Source organism: Pseudophryne corroboree, chromosome 6, assembly GCF_028390025.1.
Source record: "Pseudophryne corroboree isolate aPseCor3 chromosome 6, aPseCor3.hap2, whole genome shotgun sequence".
Taxonomy (NCBI): Eukaryota; Metazoa; Chordata; class Amphibia; order Anura; family Myobatrachidae; genus Pseudophryne; species Pseudophryne corroboree.
This window is the reverse complement of record NC_086449.1, coordinates 40,048,134-40,075,195: the sequence shown is the minus strand read 5'-3', so window position 1 is coordinate 40,075,195 and position 27,062 is coordinate 40,048,134. Positions and strand designations below refer to the sequence as shown.

Below are 27,062 nucleotides of genomic sequence, written 5' to 3'. Positions count from 1 at the left end.
CGTGGGCGGCGACTATGCATTTGCACGGCTGCTAAAAACAGCTTGCGAGCAATCAACTCGGAATGACCCCCTAAATCCTGGGCAGTGCAGAGATTGCACAAACTTATTTTTGTGCAGTTCTGCAACACATGCGATCGCACACCTGCACCCATCCAAAACCCTCCCCCTGTAGGCGGCGACTACCTGATCACAGGGATGCAAAAAACGCACCCTAGCGATCAGGTCTGAATTAGGCCCAAGGCTCTGTTCTTGGTCCTCTCCTTTTCTCTCTCTATACGTCCTCTGTAGGTGAACTCATTAGTTCTTTTGACTTCCAATATCACCTCTATGCTGACGATACTCAAATCTACCTCTCCTCCCCTGACCTCTCCCTGGCTCTCCTCACTTGTATCTCCAACTGTCTCTCTGCTATCTCTTCCTGGATGTCCCAGCACTTTCTTAAACTCAACATGTCTAAAGGGGGGTACTCACGGAGCGATATTCTAAGCAATCTGACTAGATTGCTTAGATTTTCAGCAAGATCGCTCCATGTGTACCCCTTACAGCGATAGCGATGCGCAGCCCCGCGCTTCGCTATCGCTGCTGCTAGATTGGCCTGCATGCAGGCCAATCTAGCGGGTCGCTCACTTCACCCGCTGGGTGAAGTGAGCGGCCCCCCTGTCTCCCCCCGCACGCTCAGCACACATCGCGCTGTGCTGAGCGGCGGGAGAGATGTGTGCTGAGTGGTTCGCTCAGCACACATCTCTCCCACATCGGCCCATCTATATGGGCCTTATGACTGAGCTGATCATCTTCCCACCCTCCAGCACAACTTCACCTCCCACAATTTCATTATCTATTGATGGCACGTCAATCTCCTCTAGCCCCCAAGTACGCTGTCTTGGAGTAATCCTTGACTCCTCCCTCTCCTTCAAACCACAGATTCAGCACCTCTCACAAACCTGTCATTTTCATCTCAAAAACATTTCCAGGATTAGACCCTTTCTCACCCAGGATACCACCAAGACCATTATCTACTCACTGATCATTACCAGACTGGATTACTGGAATCTCCTCCTAACTGGCCTCCCTGACAATTACCTCTCTCCACTACAATCTATCCTCAATACTGCAGCCCGGATCATCTTCCTCACCAAATGCACTACGTCCACCTCCCCTCTCCTACAAGCCCTTCACTGGCTCCCTTTCCCTTTCAGAATCCAATTCAAACTTCTCACACTCACTTACAAAGCCCTCACCCACTCCTCTCCCACTTACATCTCTGACCTTACCTCCCTTTACTCTCCCACCCGTCCTCTTCACTCTGCTAATGCACGCCGGCTCTCCTGTCTTCTGATTACTTCCTCCCACTCCTACCTCCAAGATTTTTCACGTGCTGCTCCCTTTCTCTGGAATTCTTTACCTCTCCCCCTCAGACTCTCCACCTCCCTACAGAACTTCAAACGGCTCTTAAGACCCACTTCTTTACCAAACCCAGCCAAATCTCATCCTAACCTTCTGTTCCATGCTCGGTCTACCCCATCTGTGTCACCCCTGTCTGTCTGCCCCTCCCCTTAGAATGTAATCTCTCACGAGCAGGGCCCTCTTCCCTCATGTGCTTATCCTTTTCTTACTTTAATAATCCTCAACTGCCCAAATCCTGCAGTTTTTTGGCCACCTTGGAACTTATCTCTATGTCGTCTACTGGTGTAGTTATGCTTAGTTACCCTGTACTTGTCCTATATTGTCTTCAACTGTAAGTCATTGTTTTCCTGTTTTGATTATGTGCATATGTACTCTGTAATTGGGCGCTGCGGAACCCTTGTGGCGCCATATAAATAAAGGATAATAATAATCATAATAAAATACAAGCAGCTGAGTTCCGTATGACTCTGAAACACCCGTAGATGAGTGCGCTCGGCTTCGAAGCATGCACAGTGCAAAACCGCACAAGATACGGCCGCAAGCAGCTCTGCATCGGCTCCATATGCCGGGTTTCCCAGGGAGAAGTGAAAGGAAGCAGAATCCACTTCATACTGCCACAGACCACAAGGCCACATATATTGCTATACAGTACATTTGGGCATACTTCCTCACAGCTTATTAACGTGTTGTTACAGGCAATGATATAACGACTTCCTGTAGCTGTGCAAGCTGGTAACTCTGAGAAAACACTAAAGATAAGCTGCCGGTATCTTCTAAAGTGTGATAAACATTCTAATGTACATTTGTAGATATTTATCTAATATTAAGAGATGCTGTTTCCTGAAAGAGTCCGATTTATCTGCATTTTTGTAACTCCCCAATTACCACTCCACCCTGCACTCTGCATAAACCTCCTAGCGGCTGAGAAAAGCCCTGTGTACGCATCATAGCAATTAACAACATACATTAATAAAATAAAGACACGGAGACATAAATTTGGCAGAAAATGTTAGCTATTTATTTAAATGAACTTACCGTATATACTCGAGTGTAAGTCGACCCGAATATAAGCCGAGGCACCTAATTTTACCACAAAAACCTGGGAAAACTTATTGACTCGAGTATAAGCCTAGGGTGGGAAATGCAGCTCTAGCCGTACACAGCCCTCATAGTGCCAGATATACTCCCACAGTGCCAGATATGCCCCCACAGTGCCAGATATGCCCCCACAGTGCCAGATGTGCCAGGTATGCCCCACAGTGCCAGATATGCCCCACAGTGCCAGATATTCCAGATATGCCCCACAGTGCCAGATATGCCCCACAGTGCCAGATATGCCTCACAGTGCCAGATATGCCACACAGTGCCAGATGTGCCCCACAGTGCCAGATGTGCCAGGTGTGCCCCACTGTGCCAGGTGTGCCCCACAGTGCCAGGTGTGCCAGATATGCCCCACAGTGCCAGGTGTGCCAGATATGCCCCACAGTGCTGGATACTTACCCTCCGTCGCTCCCGCGCTGTCTTCTGAAGGAGGGACACGGAGAGCGCAGCGCGCGGCTCTCCTGTGTCCCTCCTGCGTCTCCGGTGGCAGCGGCATGTGTTAAAGAAAGTGCCGGTTCATGCACTTCCTTAACCACATAGACGCCGCTGCCGTCGGAGATGCAGGAAGGACACAGGAGAGCCACGCGCTGCGCTCTCCGTGTCCCTCTTAAAGCTGACTCGAGTATAAGCCGAGGTGGCTTTTTCAGCACAAAAAAAAGTGCTGAAAAAGTCGGCTTATACTCGAGTATATACGGTATATGATTTTAAAACTGTAAGAATAAAAATAAAGTGTGGTGGCACAGAAAGAACGGCTAAAATTATCTCAAACATCAACATACTAACACCTCAATCGAAACACTCCAAAACCAACTAACACCCAAACAGGTATCCACTCCACCTTCTACCTTGACTACCCACCCGGTAAGGTGGTGACGCTGCCCCCGGTAAGGTGGTCCATCAGATATAAACAGTCAACGAAGGTGAGCACACCTGAAACCAAGAACCAATCAAACTTCAACTGATACCCGCACCCAAAAACAGGTAAACCGCCGTTCTTTCCCGCCAAAAGCGAGGTTCTGTTAACAGAAACACGCACCACCACCATACCCCTAACGCACAGAAGCAACTTCCACAAACAGATCCTCAAGAAAAAGAACCAAACCCTCTTCAGCCAAGTGTACCCCATCAGGCCTAAATAGGTAAGAATAACGAAACCTAATTTTGGGACGTCTAACAACAGCACCACCATTGGCCAGTACCCACTTTGCTACCGCTGCATTAACCTTTTTTCTGGCCGTATCAATCGCCCGGCAATCAGTCACTCCTCGTCAAACCAACCGTGGGACAATAAATGAACAAACAATTTTGCAAGCCAGCCAGGCCTCCAAAACACTGGCTAAATCCACCACCATGGTACACCGCAACTCCAAAGCTGTCTTCTTACCTAGGTCGTTCCCTCCTAAATGCAGAACCAGAATCTGAGGTAAACCAAACAACTTAGCTTGTTCCAAAAGTTTAGCTTTAAGATCTTGCCACAACATACCTCTCACTCCAACCCATCTAACCTCCTCATACCCTGGAAAAATCGGTGCCCCAGCCGAGGCCATAAACATAGCCGCCCAAAAAACAAAAGAGTGACCGACTATCCAGACACTTAACCTATCAAACCCCAAACCTGTAAGGAAAGAAAGCAAAAGGAAAAGTTATAATTTGCTGAGTAAACAGAATTAGTGCTGTTAAACCAACATAGTAACATAGTACCTAAGGTTGAAAAAATACAATTGTCCATCGAGTTCAACCTATTTGTGGTCTCTCATGCACGATTATTTTGTATAAAATTTTGACTGAAGTTGATGACTGCCGTTACATTTTACCCTTCTTTTTTATAATAACCATAGTGCGTGACTATGCCCCGTAACCCTGAATATCATTATCCATTAGGAATTTATCTAACCCATTCTTAAAGGTGTTGACTGAGTTGGCCATTACAACTCCCTCAGGCAGGGAATTCCAAACACGTATCGTCCTTCCCGTAAAAAAGCCTTTACACCGTATTGTGCGGAATCTCCTCTCCTCTAACCTGAGCGAGTGTCCACGAGTTCTCTGTGTTGATCTAACCAAAAACAGGTCCTGGGCAAGATCTGTATATTGTCCCCTTATATATTTGTAAATGTTGATCATGTCCCCTCTTAATCGCCTCTTTTCCAGTGTAAACATGCCTAGTCTTGCAAGCCTTTCCTCGTATTCCAGCATCTCCATACCCTTAATTAGTTTGGTCGCCCGCCTCTGAACCTTTTCTAGCTCCAGGATATCCTTTTTGTAGTAAGGTGCCCAGAATTGTACACAGTATTCAAGGCATGGCCTCACAAGTGATTTATATAACGGGAGTATAATACTCTCGTCCCTAGTATCAATTCCCCGTTTTATGCATGCTAATATCTTATTAGCCTTCTTTGCTGCAGTCCTACTTTGGGTACTACTGCTTAGTTTGCTATCTATGAGGACACCTAAGTCCTTTTCCAGTACAGAATCCCCTAATTTTACCCCATTTAGTACGTAGGTGTTATTTTTGTTCTTGTTACTACAGTGCATTACCTTACACTTGTCTGTATTGAAGCGCATTCTCCATTTCGCTGCCCAAGCTCCTAATTTAACTAAGTCGTTCTGAAGCGACTCAGCATCCCCCTCCGCATTTATAACTTTACACAATTTGGTATCATCTGCAAAAATTGGTATCATGCTCTCTAGACCTTCTGTTAGGTCATGAAAATATTGAACAATAGCGGTCCTAATACTGAGCCTTGCGGCACACCACTTAGCACTTCAGTCCAATTTGAAAAAGATCCATTAACCACAACGCGCTGCTCCCTATTATCTAACCAGTTTTTGACCCAAGTGCATATTGTGCTTCCTAGCCCTGTTTCTTGTAGCTTGTAGATAAGTCTCATGTGTGGTACAGTGTCGAATGCTTTGGCAAAATCTAAAAAGATTACATCCACCTCTTTACCCTGATCTAGGTTTGCGCTTACTATTTCATAAAAGCCAAGTAAGTTGGTTTGACAGGATCTGTCCTTCATAAACCCATGTTGATTCCTTTTAATGACCTTATTGACTTCAAGGAACTTCTGAATACTATCTCTTAGAATACCTTCCAATACTTTCCCCACTATAGATGTAAGACTAACTGGTCTATAATTACCTGGTTCAGCTTTACTTCCCTTTTTGAATATAGGCACTACTTCCGCTATACGCCAGTCTTTGGGAACCATACCTGATATTACTGAATCCTTAAAGATCAAAAATTGCGGTTTTGCAAGTTCAGAGTGAAGCTCCATTAGAACCCTTGGGTGAATACCATAGTGGATCTGCCAAAAAGAAAAATTTCCGTATAATAAATTAGCCGTAAACAAGCTACAAGCCAATCGAAGCAACATGAAAACACAAGAGGATAAGAAAAAATAAATAAAAGAAGGGGGGGAGGGATGGGATGGGAAGGGAGGGGGACAACATAAGTGAACTCGGTCAGAGTTAAAACTTAAAAACCTGCTGAGGGACATATAATTGAAATCCAATTAGCTGAATAAAGAATAATCAAGCCGAATTAAGTCCGTCAAAACAGGTAAAAAATGTATAAAATCCTCTGAACCCTCACTGCCAGCAGTGGTGAGTAGCTAATCCCCGAGTAGGGAGGACAGGGGAAAACAAACCAGACTAACGAAGACACGGCAAACAAATGAAAACAAAGCAGTCAGACAATGCAACAATTAACTGTAATTAAAACACCCAGGCCGGATATAACGCTTATAACAGGCCGATTTCCACCGGCCCAACGCCTGGATTTCCGCAACTGAAAATCCTGCAGACGCAGCAGATGTGGCGGCTCCAATTCTAAAAGAATGAGTCCCAAAGTCCCGCGACGAGAGGCCCACACTGCAAAGACAGCGTCGTAACATCCAGCTAAACTGGTATTTCGTCAGCGACAGACCATCATAATGTAATAGCCATGAACCCTCCAAGGAAGGTCTAACCACCACATAACGATTGGCCAAGGCCACTGGGCAAACCCGGTCATCCAAGGAAGGCACCAAGGATACCCATTTGCCTCTGACCAACTGATCAGTCTTAGAGTGACGCAGTCTGCACAGCAAGGACCCCTCACCGACCTGAACATCAGCCTGCAAAATAGCCGACCCCCTCCACTTGGAGGGAACGACTAACTCCGAAACCCGAAAGGCCCCATAATAAGCCATGGAAAAAGCCAGCTGGAATAACAGTGCTTCGAAAACAGAGTCCGCCACACCCGAAACCGCCTCGAGGATAACCGGGAGGAGTGAAGCATCAATAGGACGCCGCTTATCCGGTGGCACCGGCACCAAGCGCGCCCACCCTTTTAGGGCCTTCATGAGAAGGAAACTTTTAGTAAGGTCCGGGACTCCTTTTAACTTCGAGAAAAAGGAAATACCCGCGAGGTACCTGGAGACCACAGCTCTAGATCTGCCGGAGACATATAGCTGCCAAATAAAAGAAAGCATCAACTGATGCCCGCTTTTACCTCTAGGCCCCTGTCCACGGGAAAAGATTTCCCATTCTTTCCATGCTTGACGGTATGCCTTGAGAGTGCCTAGGGCAAGAGATCGCTCCGCTAACCCCTCCAAGCCGGCTCGATAACCTGCCAAACATAAGAGGGGCAGAGTACACCAACAGAGTCAGCATCCAGTGCCAAGGACCTAAATCTATCCCACTGACACCTAGATAATGCATCAGCGATCCCATTATCAACCCCTGGCACTTGCTGAGCGCGAAATAACACATTGCGCCGCATGCAAGTGAACACTAGCTGTGCCAGTACGTGCAAAACCAGCAACGACTTAGCCCTTTGATTGTTTATCGCATGCACCACGCCCATATTATCACATCTGAATAAGATGCTGCGATTGCAAAGCTGCTCACCCCATACCTACAATATACATACAATCTCCTAGCGCTTGTATAGTCAATTATCCTGCTCGTTTTTATAATTATATTGTCATTAAGATTAAAGCTGCTCCCAAAAGTGGTACTGCTGGAATACCAAAAACTGTTTTAAATATAGATAAAGGATATATAATAAGTAAATATATATCAGGAAGCGCTTCAATCAAAAATAAATTATAATTTATTAAAAATCAATAATATACAATTTGATATATCCAAAAAGTAGACATATAATACCTACAACAGATAACTCTCTCATTCGTGTCTCCAATAGTGCATTAGTCCATAATGACAGTGTTCATTGGATTAAAAAAAAAAAATTGCTGTGGAGTCTTGAAATAAATAGCCCGTATTGCACTTGTCTCCGTTTGATTAGTCAGTCTAGTGGCAACATGAGGATTATAGTGGCAAGCACGCCAACATGCAGTGTTTCCTCTGTAAATTATTGCTGTGAGCACACTTGTGGAAACAGGCGGAGGGAGGTCGCCGATATGATGATATCCCGGCGCTATGCTACACCCCCGTCTGATCTCGGCTGACAGTGTCCAGTATCGTGTTGTGCAGTAAAAAGAGGATCCCTCTTACCGGACTTGTATAATTCACATGCACCGTGGAGTATTAGCAGCAGACTCCCGTATTAGCGGCGGCTCTGCGATGTCTGTGAACGGCTTTCTTTGTAGCACAGCCGTGGAGACACTTTCAGTAAATGGGTTGTTTAGAAGGTCCTTACGCGTTTCTCCGCCCCTATCTCACGGCGGTTTCGTCAGAGGATATGTTGTCTGCCATTCTGGCTTTCTATTTAAACCCATATGAACCAATCATGATTAATTAATCAATGCAAACACCTGTGGTATTAACCACACTTGGGGATAAATGCATATAAAAATCATATGTCTACTTTCATAGCACAATCAATATACAAACGTTTAAAAGTATATTTTTAAGAAAAACGAGCAGAATAATGACTGTTAATAATTAAATCTAATGACACAATATATTTTAATGATACAATTTATATACATATTTAAAATTTCCAATAATTAATTGATTAGCAATAGAAGCACATAGAATCATCATCTGAATTCATAGCCTAATGGTTAACAGCCCAGGCTAGTATACATTAGGACCTAGGTTCGAATCCAGGCCAAATACACCACATAAAATATATCACTTATTAGATGGTATAAAATAACATAAATAGAAGCTATATTATGCCTCAACAATTGATAGCACACAATGAATTATATCTAAACTTATCATTCGTAAAAGCTAATTCATTTTCTATATTATGCAAAAGACAACATGTCACTTTTTTCATATTGTTTAAAACAAATTATCTTTAGGGTATAATACATTTTGCTATATAGTTACAGAGTCCGAACCAACCTTAATTGGTGAACATACATATAGGACTAAATTAATGGATAAGAAAAATAGGGATTGATTTTGTCAAATGATTAGAACCATTTTATCTGATATTATTTAATTCTATATTTTCATTAAGTCCATCGGGGATCAATGTGGCCAGGGTAAAGATCCAAAATGCCTCTCTAGTACAGAGTCGGCCATATCTGTCTCCACCTCTCGGGGTAGGAGCAATTGATTCAATTCCTTGTAATTTAATAACAATGACATTCCCTTCATGAACCTGTAGAACATGTCTTGATACACTATGACCATTATTCCGGTTGATAATATTTCTTCTATGTTCTAAAAATCGTGTATTCAGGCTGCGTGTAGTCCTGCCTACATATTGCATACCACATACACAACTTAGAAGATAGATAACATACATATTTTGACAATTTATATATGATTCCATTTTGAAACTTTTTCCAGTTATAGTAGATTGAAAGGAGATGTTTCTATGACAAATGAAATTACACGTTATGCATCTACTTTTGCCACATCTAAAACTCCCATTAATTGTAGAAAGCCAAGAAGTTTTATTCAAGGATTCAACTTTTTTCTGTGAATCTCGAAAAAAACTAGGTGACAAGTGATTTCTCAAATTTTTTGCTTTTTGAAAAACTACTCTCGGATTATCACCAAGACATGGTTTTAATATTTTATCAAGTTTCAATATTTCAAAATTTTTATTGAGTATTTTCTTTATCTCACTTGCACAAACGTTATATTTACTAATAAATGGAAGTATTTCATCGTCTCTATTTTTATCATCCTTAGAACTACTATGCTTGGATTGTATAAGGAGCGATCTCCTATCTCTTAATCCAACTTCCATCAATGATTTGTTTAATAATATATCTGGATACCCTTGGTCGCGAAATGCTTCTGTCAATTCTTTTGCTTGTTCAACAAACATCTTATCATCTGAACAGTTACGTTTTATTCTAAGGTACTGCCCCTTGGGTCATACCTCCAAGGCTACCATGAGTGGGAACAATTCCAAAAGCAAAAGGTCTTTGGTCAAACCCCTACGCACCCAATCTCCTGGCCAAGGCGCAACACACCAGGATCCATGAAGGTAGCAACCGAACCCTAAAGAACCCGCTGCGTCAATAAAAAGCTGCAAGACGGCATTATCGATGAGGGAGGCCATCCAAATCCGAACACCATTGAAATCCTCCAGGAAGGAAACCCAAACAGCTAGGTCCCACGTTATCTCTGAAGATAGGTGGATAAAATGGTGAGATCTGGAGACCCCCGCCGTGGCCCTTTCCAACTTACGGCAAAAAAATCTTCCCATAGGGATAACCCTACAGTCAAAGTTCAACAGCCCCAAAAGAGATTGGGCCTGCCTAAGGGTTATCTTACGCACTGCAACTGCCTGCACGATAACCTCGTGAAACTTGAAAACTTTCTCCGCCGGAAGACTGCAAGAGCCCGACACGGTATTAATCTCTATCCCGAGAAATGACAAACAAGAGAGGGAGGCCTCTGTTTTGTCTTCAGCTACCGGTACACCAAACTGGCAAAAGAGGGCACGCAAAGAAAACAAAAGTTCACTGCAACGGCTGGAACCCGCGGGACCAACGCACAGGAAGTCATCAAGATAGTGAGCTATCCCTTGACCACTACAAGAAAACTCCATGCAACAATGAAGAAAGGTGCTAAATTTTTCAAAAAATGCACATGAAACGGAACACCACATAGGCAAGCACTTGTCTATGAAGTATTCCTCCCCGATGCGAAAACCCAGGAACCTGAACGAATCGGGATGCAAAGGAAGCAACCAAAATGCCGACTCAACATCAATCTTAGCCATCAGCGCCCCAGGCCCATAGGACCGAACTATAGTCAGAGCATCATCAAAAGATTGATACACCACCGAGCAGTGCTCTGGAGGTATAGCATCATTAACAGATGACCCAGGTGGGTAAGACAAATGCTGAATGAGCCTGAAAGCCCCAGGAGACTTCTTGGGCACCACCCCCACTGGGGAAATAATTAAATTCTCCAATGGCGGTTGCGCAAAGGGGCCCGCCATCCTACCTAGCTGCACCTCCTTGTCATCTTTGTCCCTAAGGATTTTGGGAAAAGCACGCGCTGACTGTAAATTCCTAGGACAACCAACCACCACCTCACTAGCAACCGGCAAACAGAAACCAAACTTAAAACCTAAAAACAAAAACTGAGAAACCTCCTCATCTGGATAGCACCCCAACCATCTGGACATAGCATCCAAACGGACTGGGGTAGGAGCCCTACTTAACTCCAGAATTCCCTGCTGGTTTGGCGGAGGTGCCGTTCCCGGGCTTGGACCCCTGCCGACCTGATCGAAAACAATTAGACGCGGGGTGGAAACCGCTGCAACGCAAGCAGAGGTGTCAAAAAACTACACCTCTGTCCCAGGGTACACGTAGAATTGTCAAAGGCAAAACATTTGCCCTTCGCAGGTGTCAGAGATGAAGACCGTCCAGACCCCCGGATTTCCGGCCCGAAGGAGCATCTGAAACGACATTCTGTGCACTGGCCCCCACCTGCTGTGCTTCCGACGCAACAAGAGAGATCTCTTTACGATCTTGAGGTGACCGTGTAACGTCAAGCTATACCTCGACGTCCTTGCAACCAAAATCTATAACTCGCAAACAATCCTGCTTGCGCCTAAATTGCTCATCATACACCCTCCAAGCGGTCCCCTTCGATTTACACTGCATGTCGTGTATAAGGTGCAAGTAACGTATAATATTCAGATGATCTTCCGGCCGATCCTCCAAATAGCAAGCCGCGAAGACGCAAAAACCTGCCAACCAATTGTCATATGTTTTAAACACCTCCACCCCTTTAGCTCTAGCTGCTTTAAAACTTTTCTTAGCCTCCTCAGTTAGAGCAAACATCTCCACATATTTGCCCTTCCGTATTTTTTTGCGGCAACTCTCTTGCAACCCCCGCAACACTGCTGTATAGTCACAGTGAACTACCCCCGGCAAATTGCAACGCTTCCTCGCCCTACGCACGCTCTCAATGACCCGCCAGCGCTTAGCCTGCTTATTGCGCCGATCTGCCTCACGACGGGCATACTTTGCAGCGCGTTTATTATCCCTGACAGCGCTACTGGCAGAAGATGCAAGCGAAGAGGAAGATGAAGTAGAGGAGGATCTGTAAGAAGCCCCACTGGAAGAAAAGCAAGAACTAGTGACGCCCCCTTCTGAAACTCCTGACAAATCACCTGAAGTCCCAGGTTGCTCCACCCCTGATGTACCAGACGAAGAAATGTCCTCCTCACGGCCATCTTCTCTCGGATCGTCGGAAACCGCAACATCTGAAACAGAAGAGGAAACTGCCCTCGGAGCCGAAGCCCCTGAGGCGGGTAACGAGCCCGGGAAAAAGAACAACCGGTGCCCTAGGACGCTCCTCATCTGCCGGTGCGCCAACACCCAATTGTGCCGCTGCCACACCAACGCTACGGCACATCTACAAGAACTGCTCCAATGTCGGCCTGGATGTGCCGGAAACAGGAAGTTGCTCCTGTGAAGCAGAACCAGGGGTAAAAGCCGCAACAAGAGGGGCAAAAGTGGCTACCACAGAGGACATTACAGACCCAATAGTTGCAGGGTCAAAACTGTCAGCCGACATCCGTGAAGAGTGCAAATCCTGAACCTGTCCCCTTTCAGCAACAGCTACTTGCTGGCTCCTAACACACAGGCTGTCCTGACTAGAAGGAGACCTCATCGCAGAGCATGTAATATGAGACCTTGGCCTGCTGCCAGCAGCTCTGCTACTTGCTGCTGCAGCCTGCCGGTGCCCCATGTTATGTACAGGCTCCGCCCCTTCACTATCCCCAGGGACCCTAAAATGGCCGCTCTCTCTGCCAGCCCTGCTCCTACCCTGCCTACCACTAGCCCCTCTAACTGCCCCTGCGCCCTGGAAGCACCTCCTGAGCTGCTGCTGTGAGCTCCCAGGCCGATGGTCTAAAACCACCACTGCCGCTACCGTACGCACCACCGATACTGCTGCTGAAGGGGAGCGGTGACCAGGCGGCCGCGTCCCGCCAGCACCGCGACCCATCACCCTCCGTCCGCGCTGCCCATCCTCCCCGCACCACGCCTGGCCGGAAGCACCACCCGGCGCCCGCACAGACAGACGGGAAGGGGGAGACACGGCCGCCAGCGCTGCTGCGCGCCCCCGCTTCCGTGTGACTCCAGTGGCAGCAGGCACCACCGGAGACCCATCCAGGGCTGCAGGGGGTAACAACACTGTCGGGTCCTCGCTGCTAACCTGCTCACGGCAGCGAGCAGGGACCCGCGGTGAGCGTTGGGGGCGGGGCATAACAAAAGCAAGGTGAAAAGGATGCCGACATTACTAAAAACTGAGACTCCTGAACCTCCGGTTAGCAACTGAGAATAATAAACTAAACCTAGCTATAGCTGGACTAGTGAACGGCCTAAATAACCCACACTACAATTAACACAGGTCTCACTTTAGAACAAAAGAGGCTCACCACGCCTCTTAGAGACCATAAAATTTTAACTAAACCCTACACCCTTCCTATCTCATTGGATACCCCTGTCACCTGATGCCAACACAGGCCCTCCCCCCAGCCTCAGAGGTTTAACCCACTCTATTCCCCTCTGGTCATTTCGCTTCTACTTGTCAGCTATTTACAGGTGTGAAATTTACCAACACTTCTATTTTTAGAGTAGAATAGATGCATTAGATGTTGTCTGGTTCCCCTACCTCCTATAAGGTACAACAGCGACATCTAGTGGAGGAAATAAATTTACCTTTGTCAAGTACACAGCGCTGTAAGTTTCACCCATCTGGTAGAAGTTAATGCACTCTCTGTGCCCTTGGGCTTATGACCCATCTGGTAGAAGTTAATGCACCTAGGCCCTCATTCCGAGTTGTTCGCTCGCAAGCTGCTTTTAGCAGCTTTGCACACGCTAAGCCGCCGCCTACTGGGAGTGAGTCTTAGCATAGTAGATTTGCGAACGAAAGATTAGCAGATTTGCGAATAGACAATTCTTAGCAGTTTCTGAGTAGCTCGAAACTTACTCTGCCACTGCGATCAGTTCAGTCAGTTTCGTTCCTGGTTTGACGTCACAAACACACCCAGCGTTCACCCAGACACTCCCCCGTTTCTTCAGACACTCCCGCGTTTTTCCCAGAAACTGCAGCGTTTTTTCGCACACACCCATAAAACGGCCAGTTTCCGCCCAGAAACACCCACTTCCTGTCAATCACACTACGATCACCAGAACGAAGAAAAAACCTTGTAATGCCGTGAGTAAAATACCTAACTCAATAGCAAATTTACTTGGCGCAGTCGCACTGCGGACATTGCGCATGCGCATTAGCGACTAATCGTTCCGTTGCTAAAAAAAAATAACGAGCGAACAACTCGGAATGACCACCCTAATCTCTGTGCCCTTACTGTGCATACATACTGGGCACTAGAATCCAGGGTGGTCTGTCCTCCGAACTCATGTGTTTACTGCTGCAGCCATCTTGTAGATCCTTACTTAGTACAGAAGATGATGTAAGAAGTAACATGATGGAGACAGTCTCCCACTTAGCTCCAGATAGATCTCCAATATAAAGCTGTTCCAGCAACCCTGCACCACTGCCTGCAAGCAGCATACACCCAATCCGCTCAAGCTCCGCCATCACCAGTGTGTATACAACAGTGAGTATGGCTGTACCTGTTTAATAAATCAACACCACTGGTTAAGTAACTGGGCTGTTTATAGCATGAGTCATCCGCTGGTGTGTGCTTATATAACTCTGCAATATCAACACCTGAACACACATCATTTCCAACAGTACTACCCTGGAAGACTCCCATGGTAACACCATGGGTTGAATTTTCCTTGACCAGTCACAACCAAACAGTGTCGGTCCACCATCTTTAGGTACGTAAAATTATTTGTGTAATACTTTTATTTTATTTTTCTCAAAAGGTAAAGGAGACAGAAGTGCGTTGACATCACAAGGGCCTGAGATGGATACAGCAGCTATGTGAAAATGTTTAATGCTGCAGGAGTTGTCTGTAGTCCGAACACGCCGCATTGGTTTACCGTCGCCACACAGTGTTGCTAGCATCGGTCATCTTTGTAAGCTGAAGCTTACTCCGATGACTTCCGACACTGCTCAGCCTGAAGATGCAGGGCCTGGCCTCACCACTCCCAGAAAATGGGGGCGACTTGCTCCCATGTTTGGGAGTGCTGGCCAACTCTGCGTGTGGGGATGCGGGGCCTGTTCTGCACATGCCCAGCTGCCCCATTGGGTCCAACATATACGTCTGAATCAGGCAATAAATGCTCTACTGAGCTTCCTCTGCTTATCTTTTTTTCTCTCCGTCCTTCACAGGGATAGGACGTGCCCCTGAGGGTCTCACTGCACCGGAGTCTGGATCTTACATCGGATGTACCATATGTGCCACTGTGTCACCACCACTTTACTGCCACCACTGAATGTATATACAGTTGCAGATATGTGCTTCATTAAAACGCACTTTACCTGCATTTACCCCATATAGCTCCTGGCTGCATCTATTTGCACCAGTTATAGGTACTTACCTGCATTAACCCTGTGTTATCCTGCATCATGTTATTTGCCGGTTTATATACCAGTAAGCTTGGTTAAGTAATTTACCATGTGGACTGACCTCTATTGCACACCGCTGACACCTATCAACACCATAGGTTCTGACAATAGGTGATAGCTGCCTTAAATAGCCAGCCACCTACTACAAACATATCTTGCCGGTTATAGTGTTCTCATGCTCTGTGTACAGGGGCATTACCAGAATGTTGAGGGCCACATAGCAGGGGAGAGGCAGAGAGTGGCAGGCAGTGGATGTCATGTGAGGCAGAGGGTGACAAGGAGAAGCAGAGGGTGACAGGGAGAGGCAGAGAGTGATGGGCAGAGGATGACCTGAGGCAGAGGGTGATAGGCAGACAAAAAGGGTGATGAGGAAGGGGCAGAGGGTGACAGGGAGAGGCAGAGGGTGATGGGTAAAGGGTGATATGTGAAGCAGAGGGTGGCAGGCAGAAGGTGATGGGGAGGCGCAGAGGTTTATGGTCAGAGGGTGACATGTGAGGCGGAGGGTGACATGTGAGGCGGAGGGTGACAGGCAGAGGGTGACAGGGAGAAGCAGAGGGTGATGGGCAAAAGGTGATATTTGAGGCAGAGGTTGACAGAGAGGCAGATAGTGAGCGGCAGAGGGTGACAGGGAGAGGCAGAGGGTGATGAGTAGAGGATGACATAAGGCAGTGGATGACAGGCAGAGGAAGAGGGCGACAGGGAAGGATCAGAGGGGGAAAGGGATAGGCAGAGGGTGATGGGTAGAGGGTAACAGGCAGTGGATGACATGTGAGGCAGAGGGTGACAGAGAAAGAGAGAGGGTGACAGGGAGAGGCAGGGGATCACATGAGGTAGTTGGTGATTGGCAGAATGTGACGTGAGGCAGTGAATGACATGTGAGGCAGAGGGTGACAGGCAGAGTCATAGGGTGATGGGAATGGGCATAGGGTGATGGGCACTGGATGACATCTGATGCAGAGGGTGATAGGGAGAGGCAAATGGTTTGACATGGAGCGGCAGAGGGTGATGGGCAAAGAGTGAGGGTGACAGGGAGAGGTAGATGGTTATGGGGAGAGCCAGAAGATGATGGGGAGAGGCAGAGAGTGATATGTGAGATGGAGGGTGACATGTGAGGCAAAGGGTGATGGGGAGAGGCAGAGGGTGACTAGTGAGGTAGAGGATGACATGGAGGGGCAGAGGGTGATGGGGAGAGGTTGAGAGTGACATGTGAGGCAAAGGGTGATGTGTGAGGCAAAGGGTGATGGGGAGGGACAGAGGGTAACAGGGAGGGACAGAGGTTTGATAAGGAGAGGCAGAGGGTGACAATGAGAGACAGAGGATGACATGTGAGGCAGATGGTGATGGGGAGAGTCAGAGGGTGATGAGGAGAGGCAGAGAGTGATTTGTGAGGCAGGGAGTGATGAGCAAGGCAAAGGGTGACATGTGATGCAGAGGGTGACAAGTAAGGTAGAGGGTGACAGGGAGATGCAGAAGTTGATGGGCAAAGGGTGACATGTGAGGCAGAGGGTCACAGGCAGAAGCAGAGGTTGATGGGGAGGGGCAGTGGGTGACAGGGAGAGGCAGAGGATTATTGGCAGAGGGTGACAAGCAGAGGGTAAAGGGGAAAGGCAGAGGGTGAAGGGCAGAGGGTGACAGGAGAAGGTGACAGACAGAAGGGGACATGTGAGGCAGTGAATGACATGTGAGACAGAGGGTTACAGGCAGAGGGTGATGGGGAGGGGCAGAGGGTGACATGTGAGGGACAGATAGTTATGAGCAGAGGGTAACGGACAGAGGGTGACGTGAGGCAGAGTTTTACATGGAGAGGCAGAGGGTGTAGAAAAGAAAAAGAGGGTAACGGGGAGAGGTAGAGGGTGATGGGCAGATTGTGAACAAGAGAGAGAGTGTGACAGACCAAGGTATAGGGTGATGGGCAGAGTGTAAAGAAGAGAGAAAGAAGGTGACAGGCAGAGGGTGACGGGGAGAGGTAGAGGGTGACTGACAGAACATGATAGGGAGAGGTAGCTTCCACCCTGTACTCCCTACATCCGTCCTTTTCCTCTTCACAGAAATTTCCTTTACTTTTAAAAGCCAGAACATTTTAAATGTAAATGAAGTGTACATCATTAATACATTATAACCCTAACTCTAACAAATTGCTACACAATGCCTTTCTTTCCAAATCTGAGCGTTCAGTGCACTAGAAAATAGTCATATACTCTTTTTTTTTTTAAACAATTTGTTACTATTAGATTTCAATTGAAGTAACTGCTGCAATACTTATACTGAGAAGGCAATCTTGTGGGTTCTAAAATACTATCTAAAGCTAACAGCAAAACATCTACTCACACAGTACTTTTGGTGTAATATATATAATAAAATATTATTTATATACAGTAAACCATAATTCATTGTTGAGATGTGTTCAGTAAATGGAAAGAACCTGTCTCATATACTCGAAAAAAATACAAATAAATACATTTTATATATATATATATATATATATATATATATGTATATATATACATATTTTTTAAACTTTAACGGTCAAATGAAATAGTGCATCATAAGACTGTTTCTGAATAATGTATAGAAATAGACATAAAACAAGATAGATTTATTTTCACTGGATATTAGAGAGACTTTACTCTAGTGTCCTTTTAGTTACTTCCTGGGGTAATATAGAGCCCCAGTCTTGTTAGTTTGGGATTATTGCAGGAATAATAAAAACAGAGTATATGCCACGTACGGAATACATACAATATACGCGACAGGCTGTATATTAACCGCATACCCCACGTACGGCCTGCTATATAATAGTTGTATTATGGGCAAATTCTTGGTTCTCCATAAGTGACATTAGATTAGTAAAATCAGGTAAAGTACTAGACGGATGATCTTGGTTCCTCGGGGGAGGAGACAGTGCTGAATTGTCTTCTTCTAGAGACAGCACAGTGTTGATTACTTGGTCTAGCTCAGGATCCATGTCCGAGTGATTCCCTTGGTGATAGAGTAGCACCAGTATCTATAAACATGCTATGTCTTGTAGACCATGTGTAATGGAGAGTCCCCTTTTGATGTCTTTGTGAAGTTGGGGTATCACTCATTCCTTTGATCCTACCCAGATGCCTCCACCCATTTCACACCTATCTTTGCTGCAGCACAGAAGAAAAGTTTAAGATGTGTAAATTAATTTTACACTCATATGCTAGAGATCAAACAGAACCTTTCTTCTTTAGGTGGACACTTATGGTTCATTATAATCTATTTTTGGGAAAATGCAATAGGCAAAAAGACACTAAAAGCAAATGCAAAGCTTCTTTAGATCTTTCATTCAAAACTCAGATATATAAAGTATGTGTGTGTGTGTGCGCGCACGCGCGCAGATCTAAGCCTGTAGCTAGTATACATTATTTCTATATAATAAATTCATTAACTTGTAAATTCATGCAAGAAACAAATGAAATACGGATGTAAAGACTAAATAGAGACATTGTAATGCATTTTATGTAAGTGTACAAATAAATGATACTTTAAGTCAAAAATATAAACTATCGGGATGTGGTCAGCATCCCAGCGGCCGTAATGCCTGCGGTCATGTGACCAATGATGAAATCCCGACACCATTAGGAATACCAGTGCCGGATCACTAAGCGCCGACATCCCGAAGGTAAGTATCTTGGTGATGGTTAGGATTAGGGTCTGGGGGGGTAGGGTTAGGGACTGGTGGTGGGGGGGTTTAGTCATAGCCACCCCCCCAGAATCGTTTTGGTGACAAACATGTGCTACCCACCACTTTTTTAACCAACTTCCTGTTTTAATGATGACCATTTCCTGTCAAATAAAAAAGCACCTATAATCAGTGCGAAATGCGTTGGAAGGAATTGGAGCCAGAGAGCTCACAGAGCGGACACCAGCAGGGATGTCCTGCTCCACAACGAGTGGCCTATGACATCACAGCTGAAGCGTCGGAGCTACAGACACGGCACGGCGCTTTCAATCACAGACCATCGGGTCGCAACCTAGGAAGATGGAGATGCCACAAGTGTGATAGGGGGAGATAGGGACAGTACCTATTGACTGCTATACCATCACCGCTTTAACTTTGACAACGCCCACCAACCCTTCATTGAAGGAGCTTAAACATATTATTGTTTTTAATTGTTTTAAATGTTTAAATCTAAAAAAAAATTTATTTCAGATTACTTGGTTCTAACATAATTAGCGCTAGTTTACACCATCTTTGGAAGAGTATTTTTATTTTTTTTATCAAATAAATGATCAAGAAACAGTTTAACTGTCCATGTACTTTTGGTGCAATTGTGTATGATATATTATACATTCCTAGTTTCATCCACCTGTTGTCAGGAATCTGCATTTTGCAGGATCTCATTTACCAACGCGCTGGTGTGCAGGCCTCCGGAGGTCACGGCCCCAGTTGCGGCTGTATGAGTACACTGCCCGCAAGCACCATGACTGACGTCATTGTATGCCTCTGAACTGTGTCCAGTGTGTGCTCTGCTGTGTACCAGCGTCTGTCCGGGTTAGCCGTTGCTATGACACCTGCGCTCAGCTGATCCGGACATCTAAACCAGCAGGGTGTGTTCACACAGGGATTTAGCATCCAATCATCACAGAGCAAGGGGTATAAACTTCAGTTCCTGGCTCAGTCTCATTGCCTCGAACGAGTCACATATGGTGTGCCTTGTTCTCCTGTGTTCCTGTTTCCAGCGATCCTCCGTGGTTATATTCTTTTCATTTCATCTCTCACCACCTCTCCTGTTTACTCCGGACTTCAGCCACAGCCAGCTACCAGCTCATCAGCAGTAAGAGACTCTCCTCAGGTGTTTTCATTTCATTACCTTACCTGTGCACTTGTTATCAGCATATCATCTGTGCATCTCTGCAGTTATACCAGCTTATTGCATAGAGACTGTCTCCTGCTTGGGCCTAGTGTGGCCATAAGGACTTATGCTATACTGAGACTGTATGTTTCTAAGTCATACCAGAGTTTGGCTTTGCAATCCATTTATATTCAGTTCATCTCATCTTCTGTTGTACAGAGACTGTGATTTTTAAGTATTACTGGACTTCTGTTTATTTCATCTACATTCAGTATCAAGTTACTATATATTCTATTACAAGAGACTTTCAGTTACTTTGGATTCAGTTATTAATCACTGTTTGCTATTCTGCCGGTCTTCAGTTGTCATTCACTGTTATACCATCTACTCTGTGACCCCTGTGTTAATAAACATCAGCGCTTATGCGCTGGACTTTTATATTGCCTCCACGCTTTGTACATCGCACCGACCCACTAGCGCCCCCGCCGGGGACAGATAAAAACAGAAACCTGACACCTGTACATTTTCAATACACTTGAAAATCTTTATACAATCTTAATTATGTAAAACATGTTTTGCTAATACTAGTTTTTAATTAAGGAAAATGTTGTAACATCTCTCCTAAGAAGGAAACATAATTAACAGATTATCATATGTTCTGAAATAACATCTAATGGTAACTGTAAAATTCACCCCACATATTGTACGAATAAAAACATAATGTACTTTTTTGTCTGTAAAATTAGTCACAATTGTGGTGGATCATTGAGATTGTCTATATTATAATATTATATAGCTGTATTGTGTATTTGATGCTATGAGCAAAGTGACTCTAAGAACAAAATTGTATGTGACATCCAGAAAATATTTATGCACTTGTGCTTAAGTTTTCTTACTCCTGTGGTTCATTTTGGGAACTGAGGGTCCAATACTTTTTACATGTTGTTGGATCATTAGGACAGAGAGAACCTCAAAAATAAATTTTCCTGGCTTTCCATATTTTGAGAAGACTGGAAAAGACTCCTGTTGAGCGGGAGTAATTGTCCTACCCTTGGGTGTAGACAATGTATGAGAGAGACAATGTATGGTAGAGTCTTCTTCTAGAGGACGTGAAAGACCAATCTCTGTAGCTGTCTTCTGAATTCAGTTTGGTTTGGCGAATTAATTACACCAATATAACCAAATACCTTCTGTCCACCAGGATGTTTGTTGGAAAACAAAGAACAAATCTCATTTGAAGTTTTTCTTTTCAAATGCATTGGTGCGTCCTATACTGTATGATCTTTGGAAACTCTTATACCCCTTCCTCACCTTTTTTCCCACCAGGGATCAAAATATGGGATTTATATGTAAATGAATGTAAGAATTATTTGCCTGAGATCAATCAGATCCTTTCATGTTTCTTGGCACATCATGTTGACCATGTAGACACCTCCCAATTTCACACCTCAATCAGGAACATATCAAATGTTACAAAGATTTTTATTCAAGCAAATGAGGCAAAACAAGTTGCTGAAACCAAATATATTTTATTTCGTAAATAATAAATAGCAAACATTTATAATAATTATTTTTTTTTTCAGTAATTCCCCATGTGCTAAACCCTCAAACGAGTTAAGTTTATATAATAAGAAAATAATTATTTGTGGCATATTCACTATATGACTCTAAACTTGATACATTCAGCTGCTGATGTGATATATTTTATCTGTCGCTTTTTTGGATAGATTATTTAAATAAGAAAATATAATACATCTAAGGAAATATTTTTATTCACTACATTATCAAGAATTTTCATTAGATTTCCACACAGGGATCAAAACAGCAGAGTAAAATAATAAAATAATTTTATGTTCAATTCCACTTAATGCAAATCATAAGTAGATATGACTTTAGTTATACAACTTTCTATCCTCAAATTGAAATTGTTTAAGTTTAGTACAAATATACCTGTTGGGGTAACATCAGTCATCATAAAATATTTACATTCATTTAGTAATAAATAAATCCTTAATCCCACCAATTTCCTGATTGAATGATCTTAATTTTGATTTTAGAAGACACGTGTCCGTTATTTTATATCTATATATTATTTTTTATTCTGTGTATATATTTTTTTACAATGCTTTTTATTCTGATTTTGCCTTGCTAAAATATTACTTATCTGCAATTTTCCTCAGCATTTTAAATTAAATGGGAAGAAAAGAGTTACTAAGGCTTTCCATTGTTGTTGCAATAAGTACCTATCACAAGTAAAGCGTTGGGTATGGGATCCCGGTGGTCGGTATCCCAGTCAGAATACCGCCGCCGGGATCCCGACTGCCAGAATGCCGGCAGGGGGGGCAAGCGCAATGAAGCCCCTTGCGGTTCTATTCCCACACCATGGGTGTCATGGACACCCAGGAGTGGTAATGGCTGTGGAGGCATTGCTGGCATTCTGGCGGTCAGGATCCTGGGGTCGGTATTCTGACTACATCTCCAAGTAAATATTACTGAAATACATAATATTATGACCATTGCATAATAAAGCTATATTTATGTAATACAAATGTCTTTAATATAACCTAGATCCGGTATTTAAAACCATCCACATGTCTTCTGAGGGCTCAACTCCTCCACAGAATTGCACATTTGGGGATTTTCATTATAAATTTTCCTGACCCCTTCAGTAGATGAGGATTTCCTGCGTTGAGGATGCTGGGATTTGCTGGTTTGCAAAAGATGCCTCGCTCTTCTGTTCTGGAACCAGACCTGAAAGAAAACAGAGGATTTTCAAGTTAATCATCGATATATCCTATCTCAAGAGACAGACAAAGAAGAGAGAAGGGCAGGCAGGAACAAAAAATATTTGTACTATGTATTTTTTATGTGCTTTAGTGTTCTATGATAATAATATGTCCTAAAAAATATATGTACAAAATAAAAGTTATACCTGTATTCTAGGTTCTGAAATCCCTGTTATCCTGGAAATCTGGCACCTTCTCTCAAAGTCTGGATATGGGTCACAATGAAACTGATTGAGGAGGAAGTTGGTCTGTTCCTTGTTGTACATCGTCCTCTTTCTACACCTGTTGGCTGAGGTGGTTGTCTTAGAATTCTCATTCTCAACTCCTGCTTTCTTACACACTTTATTGTCTTCTTCACATAATTTTCCTGGATAGAAATTAGAGAAATTAGAGAAATTCAAGATTTGTAAAGCAAAGTCAACCCTAAAATTAATATGTAGTCAGTAAGATGATTCAGTTATAACAATAATAATATTAATACCTACATAATAATAATATTTCTAATTATTAATATTTATTTTGAATTGTTATTACATCATCATCATCATCATTAAGAAATGAAGAATAAAGTAAAAATACATTTTACATTTAAAAAAAACAGCTATATTTAGTTTTATATATTAAAACAATTGCACTAATTTAATTTATTCTGCAAGGTTAGATGGTTTACCTATATACTTTATTTAGTCACTTTTTGTTATACTATTTAACATGATAAATTGAGATACATATAAATAAAAGGTTTGGTTATTCTCTTAAAGATTATTGTTAAATGTATCATTTTCACCGTCAAAACTATCAAGCTGCAAGACAAGGATTTAATATTAAATATTATTATTATTATTATTATATACAAAACAGACTTACCTTTTAATGGTGGATGACTGGTGGGAAGGCGTTCTCTGGCACCCTTGGATGATGGTAACATAACTGTTGGCTCCCTTGAGTCCCTCAATTTGCTGGTATGTGCTTCGTCCTGATTTCCTAGGAGAGTATAAAGTTCTAGTAGAGCTTGCTGAAGATCTGAGTTCGGAAGATCGTTGTGGGTCTTCACATCTGAGATAGGGTGAGGAGATGTGTGGATGGCATTCTCTTGGTTCCTCGGGGGAAGAGACAATGCTGAATACTCTTCTTCCAGAGAGAGCACTGTGTAGATTACATGGTCCAGCTCAGAGTCCATGACTGTTCACGTCTGGCGATTTCAATGGAATGAGGATACTAGGGGCTTCAGGCAATTTATATCCTCCAAGCAGTGTGGAATGGGCACATTCTCATGTGAGGAAACAAAGTGGCCATCTTTTGAGGTTTCTGTTAATAGTGACTAATGCTTATGGTTCTTGATCCCCCCCAGACATCTTTCACCAATGACCATCTCATTGTGACCCAGAATCACTGGAGGACTTATTATGCTAATGTGTGTACTGAAAATGATGTTTGATGTTCCCCACACTGGTACCCCATTGAAGTCAGAAACAGCAAAAGATTTATTATGCAAATGTGTGTATTGGAGATGGTGTTTGATGTTTCCATCCACCATACACCAGTACCTGTCTGGAATGTTCTTCATCATACATAGGAGTGTCTCTAACTATTTTCTTAAATATAATTATAAAAGTAAAATATTAAGTTATTGACCTAACCTTCTGAGGCCATGAATTGTGGAAAATGTGCATCTCAGGTGACTACATTCCAAGGGACTTAATAAGGGAAACATACATTGGTGTCAAGAAAGTTCAACTTTCTTATTGTATCTCACTTGTTCTGATTTGTTTGTTGTTGTTTCAAATGATAATGGGATAAAAATAAAAATACAAATGGATTGATTGGGAGATAGATAGATAGATAGATAGATAGATAGATAGATAGATAGATAGATAGATAGATAGATAGATAGATAGATAGATAATATATAATAAAAAATGAATTAGTTCACTTGAACAGATTTTTCTTGTAATGAAACTGTTTGCAGTGGGAATGAAGTTTATTATTAGCATGAGTTGTACTTACACTACTCAACAAATGTTTAAAAAAAATCCCTGCATCCGGCACGTGAATATGTGCTTTGCCTATCTTAGTGATACTGATTTCAGTGGAAAAAATCTGATTTTCTCTATCACGTCACAGTTATCAGATACACACAAATAACTAAAGTTGTAATAGCTTTATCTGATAAAAAAAGTAAGATAAGTGAAAATGTCAAATAATCTCTATAGATTTGACCTAATCGCATCGTATTCATTTATAGAATACTAATAAAACTACAAGTACGCTTAAAAACTGCAAAAACTGTACTTCAGAAACTCTTAACAATCCAAATGACCCGTAAATGTAATTGTTAATAAAAGATAAAATGTAAAGCCACTTTGCTTAAGTGAAATAGGATGTTGACGCTCTCCATTTGTAAAGTTTCTCATTGACCTCTCTAAAAGGAACCAGCAGTGGCCCCCATCATTGCAGGGTCCCACCGTCCTTGCTCCATTCACAGAATGTCTTGGGGAAAACCTTCCCACTGTTCAATACTTACACTACCCAGGTTATCAGGGAAAAAGTCTAGACGGGAATTTAAAAAGTTAATTTTAAGTGATATTCTACAACTCATATTCTTGCAGTTGTCCAATAGTTCATTCGCAATGGACAGTTATTTGGCCTCCTTTCTGTTACCTAAAAATCCATGCAAGCAGCGTGAAGGAGGACCAAGCAGCAGACACAATTTCTGTCAATTTAGCGTTAAATATTTCATCCGTAAGCATTTTCCGTATTTGGGGACCAACAAATATTCTTCCTTTTAGCTTTGCTTCACTTAACTTCGGAAACTTTTCCTTCAGATAACTGAAAGCCTTCTTTATCCAGAGTTTTCACAAAATTCTTAATTAGTCCCAACTTAATTTGGAGTTTTACTGCTCTCTGCCTACTTTTCGAGGAATCAATAAGAAGAGGGTTCTGCCCCAGGATCAGGGAGCTTTGCTGAACACTTACTGTGATTAAATAATTTTTACATTTACATTTTTTCAAAACATCTCAAAAACCTTAAGTGATATCAGATTTCCGATGGTATATTTGGATTCTACGCACAAAACTACATGTAGATTGATATATATGATGTCAGATGCAAAATGGCTGTTGAGTAGTGTAATTAGCATGAGTTGAAGTCTGCTAATAATTACGTTGACGGACTTTTATGCCCTATTTTTATTATTTCATAATGATTTATATCTGCTAACAGTACAGGGGATCCTTAATGCCATCCTCTTGTGTATTATCGATTAATCACTAAGGGGGACATTTACTAAGCAGTGATAACAGTGGAGAAGTGAGCCAGTGGAGAAGTTGCCCATGGCAACCAATCAGCTCTGAAGTAACATCTATAATTTGCATACTATAAAATGTTACAGAGCTGATGATTGGTTGATGGGTCAACTTCTCCACTGGCTCACTTCTCCACTCTTATCACTGATTAGTAAATGTCCCCCTAAATTATCTGTAATCATTCATTAAGCCATAACTCTGAAATGTCCAAACACCTTGTATAAATGGACGGTTTCTAAAATCACTATTTTATATGACAAATTCTTAAATAATAAGAGCAGCCAATAAGTTATCTGAATGTATATATTTACGTCTTTTTCTTTTATGGTGTATGGGACAGAAAAAGTAGGATTATTCGATTAACATCACAGGAATTATATACGACGTACCCACTGGCGTATTTATAATGGGGACACACCGTGCACCCATTATTTTTAATACTTATCCTCTGGAGTCTCGCGGCTGCAGAAATCACAGAGAAAATGGCGCTGCGCCATTTTCCTGGTGTTTCAGCATGCTCAGTAGGAAAATCACTGGGAAAATGTCCGCTGCGCCATTTTACCGGAGAACTGCGCATGCGCTGTAGGCTCTGGGTCAGTGATAGGGTCCCCTAGTGACCCTAGTACCCAGAACTACAGCCCTGCCATCCAGAGAGAAGGGGGCCCAGACGGAGCATGAACACGTGCCTCCTCCTCTAGATACACCAGTCAACGTATCT

The 27,062-nt window shown here is 43.3% G+C and overlaps 1 protein-coding gene across 1 annotated transcript; it reads right to left on the bottom strand.

Annotated features, from left to right (window-relative positions):
• Nucleotides 1-22,829: 22,829 nt before the first annotated feature.
• On the bottom strand, nucleotides 22,830-24,218 carry LOC134934215 (homeobox protein siamois-like). The gene is made up of 3 exons (XM_063929702.1): nucleotides 23,906-24,218; nucleotides 23,185-23,405; nucleotides 22,830-23,003 (listed from the first exon to the last, which is right to left on the bottom strand). Exons 1-3 carry the CDS (start codon nucleotides 24,216-24,218, stop codon nucleotides 22,830-22,832), a joined length of 708 nt encoding a protein of 235 aa, XP_063785772.1.
• Nucleotides 24,219-27,062: the final 2,844 nt, after the last annotated feature.

Coding starts and splice junctions, on each gene's coding strand:
- LOC134934215 (XM_063929702.1), bottom strand. CDS start 24,218: ATGGACTCTGAGCTGGACCATGTAATCTACACAGTGCTCTCTCTGGAA. Junction 23,406..23,905: donor CAGTCATCCACCATTAAAAG/GTAAGTCTGTTT, acceptor ATTTCTATCCAG/GAAAATTATGTGAAGAAGAC. Junction 23,004..23,184: donor TTTCAGAACCTAGAATACAG/GTATAACTTTTA, acceptor GTTTTCTTTCAG/GTCTGGTTCCAGAACAGAAG.